The sequence below is a fragment of the Lissotriton helveticus genome, chromosome 5_1, assembly GCF_964261635.1.
Source record: "Lissotriton helveticus chromosome 5_1, aLisHel1.1, whole genome shotgun sequence".
In the NCBI taxonomy this organism is placed as follows: Eukaryota; Metazoa; Chordata; class Amphibia; order Caudata; family Salamandridae; genus Lissotriton; species Lissotriton helveticus.
In genome coordinates, this window is record NC_136065.1 from 1,214,599,620 (window position 1) to 1,214,611,810 (window position 12,191).

A 12,191-nucleotide genomic window follows, 5' to 3' on the forward strand; every position below is an offset into this window, starting at 1 on the left:
AATTAGTAGTGAACTGCTGTTTTAAATCTTATCTTTATGGACAAATTGCCTTATCTATTCTTGAGAACCCCATCCCTGATCCGGCAAAGGACGTGTCATCTCTATTGTGCATATTATCGGACAGATAATGCCTACGCAGGCAACCCCTCCAACTCTTTTAGGCAAGGAAGCAGGGCAGAACGTGGCTGAAGAGCCAAAGCGAGGGCATTCAGGGGCTCTCGTACTTTAGTTCAGGAATGGGGAGAGGAGAGTGCACCAAAGTACCTCGGAGCAACGCTCATACCCTGTCCTCACAGTGTAGATGTTAAAATCTACCTCAACTGCCTCAGCACAGCTTTCCGCTAATTGGAATGCAGGCTTTTTTTTCTGGACATTTGCCCTCAAACAGGAACAGAGGCACCTTCAAATCACAGTTGTACGCTTCTTCCTCGAAGGCCATGATTCAGCAGCACTTCTAGCAAACTTTATGGATCTTCAGGTCTGTCCTTGACTTGGTAATGAGGCTGGCAGTCCAATATCCCAGCCCATGAGTTAAGAAAATATCTCTAGACACACTGCTATTCGTCTACTCCTAGTTGTTCAGAATCGTGACACAAGGACACTGTCCTGGGGACTCGAGTCAATTTCTATCCCAAGCTGGCAAATGAAAATGTGATTCTAGAGCCCTGCTCTCATTTGGTGATGTCTGTTATCGAGGTAAGTGGTTTCTGTGCACACAGGCTGTCTAGCCGCAGCTGTTTGATTTGCAGTTTTGCCAGTAGAATTGGTGTTCCCTGTAATGTGAGCAAAAGAGGAGAAGGGCTTTTCGCATCTGTCTCCTACACACAACTCTTCTGCAACACACCTCTGATACAGAAAGATGCAGGGACCTCCCCTTTCTCTTGAAAAGGTGCTCATCTTCCTCCCTCTGTTAGCTCGAGCAAGCTCTATTTCAAAGATCCTCAGTAATGCCCGGAGCTTTCTTCCATCTCATATCCCTGTCTAGCAGGCTCTCACTATCCTCTGTCTTGTTAGCTATTCACACTCTGGTGTTCCAAAATTGATTCCTACATTTATGTAGCCAAATGCAGCACATTTTCGTGACCCTCACTCTGCCTCACACTTACAAAGGTAGCATAGATGTGCCATCTTTGTACCACATGGTTGACACGAAGGCATGGAATCGAAAGGAAATAACACACATTTTAAACCATAAATGCCAGTAGGCAAATCTCCCAAGGAAGATAACCTGTACAAAGGCCTGCTCCTCATACTGTAAAGTTTTGTTGCCAGTTCTTCCGAGCCCAGTGAAATTACATTAGTCATTCCTCTTAAAGGAGGGGTGCACATGATGGACCCTCTATACCACAGAGCCCTGCTTTGGATCTGTCCATTTTGATAAATGTCTTCAGCATACATGTGTAAATGCGCTTGAGGAGAAAAACAAAAAACTGAGTGGCCACAAAGGGAGCCTAGCTGTGTTTAAATTGTAAATATAAGGGAAATAATGCTGCAAGAGATGTGGATCTTGGTACCTCATTTGCAGTTTCCAGTTTGGCTCTAAAAAGATCAAGCAACCCAGTATCAGCTAATGAATAGATTGTAGCCTGAGAAATTACCAGTGGCTGGGATTAATTCAAGCATTCCATCCATCACTTTATTTTTGCATTTGATGCCCTAAGTGCACTGGGTATGCCCAGACTTAATTCCCGGGCTCACTGTGTCATTGGAACCAAACTATATCTCGCTGAAGAGCCCTAATAAGGGTGAAATTGGTCCCGGGTTACTTGTTTTCCCGTCCTAGGAGGACCAGGCCTGGGAGTTCAGGCTGGACTGTTCCCATGAGGCACAGTGTCAAGACTGATTTGCATATGGCTGGGTCCAAACAAAGGTGGCATGGTGGGTGAAAAATGAGGGATTGGGATGTGGCCTGCGCAATTGCCAGTGGCTGAGATTAAATAAAGCACTCCATCCATCACCTTGTTGTTTGCAGTACCAGCAGTAAGTGGCTCCAGAAGCGATCTCTTAACAAAATTCTTGGTTCATGCACATTTTGAACAAATATAGCACTACAGTGCTATAAACGCTATGCTCAATTATGAAATCCAATATCATGAAAGGCAATGAACTGAGATGCAAATAACTAAGGCATATAAATATTTGGGTTATTTTAAGGCTGGATAAAGTTCTGCTTCACAAAGCGGACTATCTCTGCACTTCATCTGGTTTTATTTGTCCTAACTAAAATCTGCTGGAGACTTCTTTGTTCTGATTAGAAAGAAATGGCTTTGTCTTTCAGGGTGACTTCACCAGGACTGGTGAAAGAAAGCTGGCTGGCGTAATGAAAGATGGAGTCAACTCTGCAAATCGATATTACCTGAATCGTTTTAAGGATGCCTACAGACAGGCAGTCATAGGTAAGAGCTCGGTGTCTACATTAAAGAGGCAAGAATCTACATAGCATTTTCTTTTTCTGAAATATTGTTCTTTATTTAGCTTCTTATGTGAGTTGATGCTGTAGTGCAAACAGTCGTGTTTTTAGGGATAGTCACCTTTTGTCAGTTTGTCGGGAAATGTATTGTGAAACAGAAAGCTGGTAATAGTTAATAAAGCTCCCCACAAAGGGTATTTGAAAGAGTGATGGTAAGAAGTTTTAAAAGCTGCATGAAATGGGAGGGTGAGAGCAGAATGAGAAGGAATCAAAGATGGGCGTCAGAAGTGAAATGAAGTCAAGACTTTAAGTGGGCCAGGAATGTAATTTAGGGGCCCGGTTGACCAGGGGTATAGTTGGTTCAAAAGACATTTATTTCAGCCTGGAGGGGCATTGACATTCCTTATAGGGCCATGCACCCTAACCTCTCCTGGTTTGAGAAAGCTTTCTTAATATGTTGTGGTTTCATTTGCCTTCCCAGTTAGCTTTTTTTTGTCTGTACTCATCCATGTAATTGTTCATATTTGTTTCTTTTAGATCTGTTGCAAGGAGTCCCTGTGACAGAAGACCTTTATTCAATATTCTCGAAAGAGAAAGAGCACGAAGCATTACAAAAGGAGAACCAGAGAACCCATCAAGAGCAAATCAGTCTTTTGCTGCAGAACTACATGAAGCTGCTATTACCAGAAGATGAGAAATTTCATGGTGGATGGGCTCTCATTGACTGTGATCCCAGGTCTCTGCTCTTTAACAGAAACATATTTAATTGGGAAATGCTTTTGAATCTGTATCTTTCTCGGACACTGGGGTCAAAGAAAAGCGAGCCACCAGCAGTATTTACAAATGTGTCCTTAGTTTCATGGAGCTATCACACTGCATCCATGATATTTTAAAGGTAGACAGTCTAATTGCCTAGTCTGCTTATTCATGGGTGCTTTCTAACAGTCATGGAGAAAGTTAACAGACTGGTGTGCTGCACTGTTACTATCAGGTTTGGCAGTGGGCGTGCACTAGAACAGTGTACGAACCCACACTCTGCGCATGCAATGGGGACACCTTTAATTTAGCTTAATTTGTGTGCGTCCTCGATGCAGTGAGCTTTGGGTGACCAGCAAAATGTCAGGAAGAGACTTCTACAAGTAACAGTATGTTCAAGGCATATGAGCTGCAGATTACACACTGTGCATACATAGCCACCTAGTGTTGGGCCCGGATGTTTGCAGTTGTTTTTGTCCTGAAAAGTCTTTGGAAGTCACAAGATAGGTGACTCCTCCTTTGGTCAATAGTGCGCATGGGCATCGGCTCCATCCTTAGATTGTTTTTTTCTGCCATCGGGCTCGGATGTGTTTGCTGCACTCCGGTTTGGAACCGATTCTACTTTGGCGCGCAATCCGGAACTCTTTTCGACTTTGAGTATTCGATTCCGGTCGTCGACGAAGGCATTCGGGCCTACCTGGGCCTTACTCTCTGGCTCATAGAAAGGATGCCATTTAAGAAGTGTCCTCCATGTGGGTCGTAGTTTCCCCTCACCGATCTACATGAGGTGTGCAACCTTTGCCTCTTACTGGAGCACGAGGCCAGAGACTGTTCCGCTTGTGCCTCCTTCTGCTCCAAGAAGACGATTCGGGACCAACGAGCTCGAAGAACCATGGCTCGCTCGTCATCTTCGATCCCGGACGACATTTTCCAAGATGGCTTCGACGTGCCAGAGCAGGAGCAAGAACATGGCGTAGACAGCGACTCCGAGGCCGGCGACTCAGACGTCGCGGCCATTACTCCAGCACAGAGGGTCGTAAGTACACACGTCAAACTCGACCCTCCCTCGACACCCTCCAAAAATGCTTCGGTCACACCCTCTCCTTCGGGCCCGGGTGCACACCAAGTGTCTGCTTCCCATGCCCCGCTTTCGGGCTCGTCAAAGAAGCCTAATAAACCTTTAGGCAACTCAGGCTCGGGTCAGCCTACCCCCAGTGCTGGCACACACCTACTGGCACCGAAAAAGAAGCCATCTTCTTCCGCCTCCACGCCAGCTGCTTCCACATCTAAGCACTCGGCGCCGAAGACTGGCACCGGCTCCTCGGCACCAAAACCACACTCGGAGCCGAGCAAGAAATTGCCACCGAAAGCACCCGACTCCCATGCTTCGGAGCCGAAAAAACCACCGGAGCTGAGAAAAGCTTCAGAGCCGAACAAACCACACGGTCCACCGGACAAAGACACTACAAAGAACATGTTTCTAAGCCAAAATAAGCTACCAATTCGGTGCCGAAAAAGCCTACGGAACCAAAAACCTCGGCACCGAAGGATCTACCTCCCACAGAGGAACTATTCCATCCAGATCCTACACAAAAGACTCTTGTTAAAGATCCCAAAACTAGTCGATTTACTTAGTTCTAAAAAAACGACCATTAGAGACGCCTGCACCTGCTCCTCATCCTAAGAAGAAGGACATTGCGACCTCTCCTCTAAGGATACCTTCTTCTCCTCCTCATCCTCCTCCTCATCCACCTCCTCCCCTGCCACATCACTCCCCTACACCATCTCCTACTCCATTAGAAGATGATGATGACGGGGTAAAACCTCTGATGACACGGGGTGGTGCAGATAATTAGCCACTAGATAATCCTAGTCCTCCTGGCTCACCTGACCCTTGGGATGATTATAATACCCCAGGTGTCCCTAACATCCCACAAGATGACATATACCCCTCCAGGCCTTCCCCACCAGAGAACACTATGGGTTTTAGCCAACTTGTCCATAGAGCAGCCCAATATCATGGAGTTGACCTACATACCTACCCAGTATAGGAAGATTTCCTTATGGATACCTTTGATACCACACAAAGGCCCACCTCAATTTTACCCATGCTTAAAGGGGTCATTTAGCATGTGCCAGAGGTCTTCAAAGATCCAGTTAGGGCTTGTATCCTCAACCCCCGAATTGAGAAGAAGTATAAAGCTGCCCCCTCAGACCCAGCCTACATTAAAGGGCCTGCACCACTAGACTCCCTTGTAGTCTCCAACGCACGCGAAAGAGCCAATTCCCAAACATCAGGCAAGGCTCCCCCACCAGATAAAGAGTCTAAACTCCTAGACGCCTCAGGCAAACGAATGGCGTCACAGGCAACAAACATTTGCCGTATTGCTAATACTCGGGCACTATTAGCAAGGTACGACAGGGCACATTATGACGAGAGATAATCCATAATGCAGCACCTCCCTGACAGGTACAAAAATAGGGCCAATAAACTTATACAAGAAGGTAAAACCATCACCAATACCTCTATTCATTGTGACCTAGATGCAGCAGATACCGCTTCAAGGGCGATTAATACCAGTGTCCTTTTGCGTTGGCATGTCTGGCTACGCATTTCAGGTTTTAAACTTGAAGTACAAAGTGCCATACTCAATCAACCCTTCGATGAGCAACACTTATTGGGCCTAATGTGGACGTATCCATTGAAAAAATTAAGAAGGATACGGACACAGCTAAATCTAAGGGAGCCTTGCAGTCGCAAGCTCCCAGGCGCTCTTTTTGTCGCTCATCCTATAGAAGCACCACTAGAGGCTACTCCTCAGATAGTCCCTCTACTTCTTACAAAGCCCCTACCCAATCCACCTACAGTAGGCGCTACCAAAGAGGGGGTTACAGGGGTAACAACAATAAAGGCAGAGGAAAAACTAACAACTTCTTCTCTGCCTCCACCCCTGCCCAACGACTTCCCCCTCCACATTCCATTCCAGTTGGGGGAAGACTACAACAATTCCTTCCTGTCTGGACCAACATCACATCAGACAGGTGGGTGCGACAAATAATTCAAGCAGGTTACGGTCTCGAACTAACCTCTACCCCCCCCAAACATACCACCCAAACAACGTCCAATGTCACAAAAACATTTGCTACTGCTCAGGCAGCAGGTAATATCCCTCCTACAAAAAAGCGCAATAGAACCAGTTCCACTGCATAAACAAAACAAGGGAGTTTACTCCCTGTACTTTCTTATCCCAAAAAAAGGACGTCTCTCTAAGGCCTATTCTAGACCTCAGACCACTAAACCTGTACATACAATCAGACCACTTCCATATGGTCACACTCCAGCAGGTCCTTCCTCTCCTATTACAAAACGACTTCCTTCCCACTATAGATCTGAAGGACGCCTATTTCCACATTCCCATTCACACAGCTCACAGAAAGTATCTCAGATTTGTACTGGACGGTCAGCATTATCAATTCAAAGTACTCCCATTCGGAGTCACAACAGCACCAAGAGTCTTTACCAAGTGCCTAGGAGTAGTAGCAGCATACTTAATAAGACAGCAGATTCACGTCTTCCCATATCTCGACGACTTGCTCATAAAAGCCAGCTCATACAGTCAGTGTGTACAACACACTCACACCAGCATCCAATTACTCCACGACTTGGGGTTCACAGTAAACCACTCCCAAGTCCCACCTGCAACCGTCCCACGTACAACAATATCTCAGTGCCACAATAAACACCTCAACAGTGGTAGCTCATCCCTCTCCTGCCAGGATAACAAATATGCAAGCTCTTCTAACCAAATTCCAACCGAAACACTCTCTTCTAGCTCGAGTGTACATGCAACTCATAGCAATGATGGCCTCTTGCATATTCATAGTGCCTCATGCAAGACTACAGATGCGTCCTCTTCAAGAGTGCTTAGCTCAACAATGGAACCAGGCTCAAGTACAATTAACAGACCTAAGGTTGGTGGACGGTCAGACTCACAGCTCTCTGCAATGGTGGAACACCAAAAACCTTTCCAAGGGCCGACCGTTCCTAAAGCAAGTTCCTCAAATAGTCATGACAGCAGACGCATCGCTCTCTGGCTGGGGAGCCCACCCCCTGCAGCACACCATGCAGGGCAGGTGGACACTGCAACAAAATTTACTCCACGTCAACCACCTGGAGTTACTAGCCATTTTTATAGACCTAAAAGCATTCCAAAAGCACATATCGGGCAAAGCTGTCTTAGTCCGCACAGACAACATTACAGCCATGTACTACATAAACAAACAAGCAGGGACACACTCTCTGCAACTCTCTGTTACCGCAGCAAATATGGAGATGGGCTATGCCTCTGAACATCTTCCTCTTAGCCCAACATGTTCCAGGGGTACAAAACACCATAGCCGATCTGTTAAGCCATCAGACACAACAGATCCACGAGTGGGAACTTCATCCGCAAGTTATTTAACTGTTCTTTCAGATGTGGGGACAACCTCAGATAGACCTCTTCGCCACCCACGAAAATGCCAAATGCCCAAGCTTTGCCGCCAGGTATCCACACCCGCTGTCCAAAGGCAATGCAATATGGATGAACTTGTCCGGCAAATTTGCGTACGCTTTTCCACCTCTCCCACTGCTTCCACTAGTGGTGCGCAAACTTCAGCAACATTCCCTCACTCTCATTGCTCCAACATGCGCCAGACAGCTGTGTACACCACACTGCTGCAACTTTCTTTGGTACCGCACCAAAGCTATACCTGTCTCCATGCTTCCTAACCCAGAACCATGGAGAGATCAGACACCCCGACCCAGCTCAGCTCAACCTAGCGATCTGGCTCCTGAGGTCCTAGAGTTCGGTTATCTTAACCTTCCTCCTGACTTTATGAACGTTATTAAAGAAGCTAGACGTCCAACCACTAGGGCAAGTTATGCAACTAAGTGGAAATGTTTTGTAATATACTGTCATAATAATCACATCAATCCTCTAGATGTGTCTATTCAACACATCATAGGATACTTACTACACCTCCAAAGATGTAACTTAGCGTACACATCTATTAGACTGCATCTTGCTGCCATTGCAGCATACCTACAAAATGGACATCTATCACTTTTTAGAGTACCTGCCATAAAGGCTTTTATGGATGGCCTCAAAAGAATAATTCCTCCCAGAGCACCACCTTCACCTGTGTGGAATATAAACATTGTTCTCACACGGTTAATGGAACCTCCCTTTGAACCTTTACATAAATGTGAACTGCAATTCTTAACTTGGAAAGTTACTTTCCTAGTAGCTATTACTTCTCTAAGAAGAGTTAGTGAGCTACAAGCATTGACCATTCAAGAACCTTTTCTGCAAATGCATCATAATAAGGTTGTTCTCCGTACCAATCCTAAATTCCTTCCAAAAGTCATTTCGCACTTCCATCTCAATCAATCTGTAGAGATGCCCATATTCTTCTCGCAGCCACAAACACTCGCAGAATGAGCTCTTCATACCTTAGATGTCAAAAGAGCATTGCTTTACTACATTGAAAGAACACAGCCCTTTCGTAAAACTAAACAACTTTCTGTGTCTTTCTCACCACCACACAAAGGCAAACCCATATCAAAATCTGGGATAGTTAGGTGGATTGTTAAATGTATACAGATTTGCTACCACAAAGCTAAACTTACTTTATCTGTTCCTCCTAAAGCCCATTCTACTAGAAAGGTAGGGGCTTCAATGGCATTTTTAGGGAACATTCACTTAGATTACATCTGCAAAGCAGCTACATGGTCTACACTGCTCACAATCACAAAACACTATAGTGTAGATGTGCAAACTAGACAACAAGCTACTGTGGGCCAGGCTGTACTAAAAACACAGTTTCAAACTACAGCAACAGATACTGGGGGTCACCGCTAAGAGTGGGTACTGCTATACAATCTATGCACAGTGTGTAATCTGCAGCTCATATGCCTCGAACGGAAAATGCTACTTACCAGTATGCATCTGTACTTGGCATGTAGAGCTGCAGAGTTACACACGCCCACCCGCCTCCCCGGCTACCTTTATTTGTTCCAGTATTTTCTTATTTAGCTACAGATTACATTAGCATCCTTCCTGTTTCTTACAAAACTCCATCATTTCCCTGCTGGCGAAAAACAATCTAAGGATGGAGCCGATGCCCATGCGCACTATTGTCCAAAGGAGGAGTCACCTATCTCGTGACTTCCAAAGACTTTTCAGGACAAAAACGGCAAACATCCGGGCCCAACACTAGGTGGCGATCTATGCACAGTGTGTAACTCTGCAACTCTACATGCCAAGAACAGATGCATACTGGTAAGTAGCATTTTCCTTTTTAGGGGTCATGTCAAGCAATTGGCTCCCCCTGAAGTGAGCTGGACCAAAACTTCCAATTTTTACCTACTTCTCCATAATCGGGCAGTAAACCAGTGACAGGAAAACATGTTTTTTTGGAGGCACAGAGTGTTACATAAGTCTCTTTCTCATCACTGTCTTCTTCTAATATATTTATTAGACAATCCGCAAGACCGCATGTGTGGTTTCTTTTGTGTGTTGATAATAGCTGTGGCTCTGTTTGGCAAATCTGCATGAAACTTAAAAAAAAAAAAAAAGTACCTGCACCATGGGGTTGCTCATGACAAGATTTGTGCAAGTTCGTCAAAATAGGCCAGCAATAAAAGGGATTTCAAAAGTGTCATTTCCCATTTTAACTCCGCTAGTATTCTTTTCTCTTTCATAGAGATGAAAGGAATTACACACAACTTGGCACGAAAGTAGAATTATACCCTATCATTTCACAGTTGTACCATTTGGCCTGACGACTGCACCAAAAGTGTTCATCAAGATGCTGCTGCTGGTAGTAGCTTCACAAGGGAAGTCAGGAGTCCATATAATTGTGTACTGGCTGTTTACAAAACATCTTCAGTACACCTTGTCCCTTCTGCATGACTTTGGCTTTACCATCAATGCCCAGAAGTGTTCCTTTGTGCCTTTGCAGTGGTTGGCCTTCATAGGTGCAGTGTTAGACACACCTTGTCTGAAGGCTTTTTCTCCATCTCATATGATCGCACTGATTACAGTTCTGCAGGTCCTACACCAGTTAGGCCTGATGGATTGATGCGTCCTTCTTTGCCGCACACCAGATGACTAAAGAGAACCCCTGAGTGATGCTTGAATAAAGCTACCCCAGCATCTTTGTAGAGTTCACTGGAATCATGAAAAGCAAAGCGGAAACCAAGAGAAAAAACTCACCTTAGGTCACCCTTTGCACTAGGAACTGCAAGGCCTTGGCCAGTAAAGATACTTCAGGTGGCAGTCGTGTCCATTCCGCAAAGGTCAAGGCAGTTACTACTCTCCTCACCAGGGATGTTTAGTGGCTGACATGTACTGGGCATCCACATGGTCATCCTTGCATAATTTTGCTAAGGCCCATTACCTCACTTCTCAGAATTGTAGGTCACTTTGCTAGGGCTGTATGGCTTGAATTCCTTGGTTAATATACACCTCCCAGTGACACCTTCCTGAGGGTACAGCTTTGGGGCTCATTCATTTGAAGAGGAATATGTAGGAAGAAGTATCCAGCAGAAATAAAAGTTGCTTACCTTCAGAATTGATATTTCTGGTATTCATACATGATATTTCAGTGGATCCCTGTGGCTCTGCGAGCACGAGGGCCCATCTTGGCATATCCTTTGCACTTAGCATTGCACTGAGGAAAAAAAAGGAATGGGTGGAATACTTTCATAAATGTCAGCCACTGCTAATTAGTCCAGGTCGCATCACAATCCTCCTTTATTCCCCAACATGTCACCTCAGACAGGAACCACTAAATGTACAAATCAACCTTGGTTTTGCTCCAATAGAAACATTATAGCCCAAACTGCAAGGCCAGGTCCACTTTCATAGCAGAACACAAGCAATATCAGGCCAGCTTCAGCCTATTCGGAGCGTATTAGGCTACAGCCTTCATTCTGGGTCCGTTTGTGTTTTTCTGTGACACATCGACACAGTATGGAGCGCACTCTCAGCTTTTGACAGTAAGAAGGTCAAATGTATGTAAATGGTCGCAGGTTTAAACCTTGCATATGGTCCTGAAAGAAGATGCACTTTGAGGTGCCACAAGACGACTGTATGTAGTTTCTGGGATCGTGACAAGAACATCTAGTAGGGGGAGGCCAAGTTGTTTTTGGTTAATGCCAACAATTAGATTCTTTCAAAGGTAGGCCACCTTCCAGGCAACATTCTACTAAAATGCCTACCCACTATGAAGGATAAGTCTTCTTCCTTGACGAAGTTGTCCAGTTCCTGAACCATCCAGAATCTCAACATTGCTCCCTGACATCAGACTCTTACTTGTCATCAGGTGACCTCCTCCATCACCCTCTGCCCCTCCCCTGCCTCCTCTCCTGTGCTTAAGATAAGGAGACTGGGTTTTCCTGGTTACTCGGAGGACCCTGTATTTGGTGAGGCCTTCCATTTGGTGGTGATCCATCTTTTCAGGATGGTTCCACAACCCTCTGGTGTAGTAGCTACTCCTGTTCATGTGAGCTTGGAGGCTCCCATTTCATGCAATGGTTTCGGCATCCATAACAAAGTCAGAAGTGGCAAGGGTGCGATGCCCCTTTCAATTGAGCACTTATTCTGCACCAATGTCAAATCTGAAGGTTATGCCATCGACATAGCCGGCTCCGGCTCAACCAAAAAGTGATAAGGGAAAGCATTCATGTGGAAAAGGAGAAAGTAAAGCTACATTTAAGGAGGAACCCTATTGTAGCCAAAATCGTGGAGTAGATTTTCTATTTATAGAAGTAATTGCAGGTCCTCTCAGTGCAAACCAGTACCAGCAATCATTCTTCTTAGAAGTAAAGCCCCTTAGGATTCTTTCCTGTCTCCCCCCCCCCCCCCCCCCCCTCTAGGGCAGTGGAATCCATTGCATTCAGATGACTCATCTGGTCGATTGGGCCAGTAACAGCTGGACTAGGAGTGACTTAACCTTCCGTTAGTTCCCCAGGGCTGGT

General features: G+C 45.5%; 1 protein-coding gene across 3 annotated transcripts in view; it reads left to right on the forward strand.

Annotated features, from left to right (window-relative positions):
• The window catches only part of INPP5F (inositol polyphosphate-5-phosphatase F), a 1,146,251-nt gene that overhangs the window by 914,596 nt on the left and 219,464 nt on the right, over positions 1 to 12,191 (forward strand). For all 3 annotated transcript variants that reach the window (XM_078643924.1, XM_078643926.1, XM_078643927.1), the window contains 2 exons: positions 2,279 to 2,396; positions 2,948 to 3,146. In XM_078643924.1, coding sequence (XP_078500050.1) covers positions 2,279 to 2,396; positions 2,948 to 3,146 — 317 coding nt within the window. The remainder of the gene's footprint in view (positions 1 to 2,278; positions 2,397 to 2,947; positions 3,147 to 12,191) is intronic.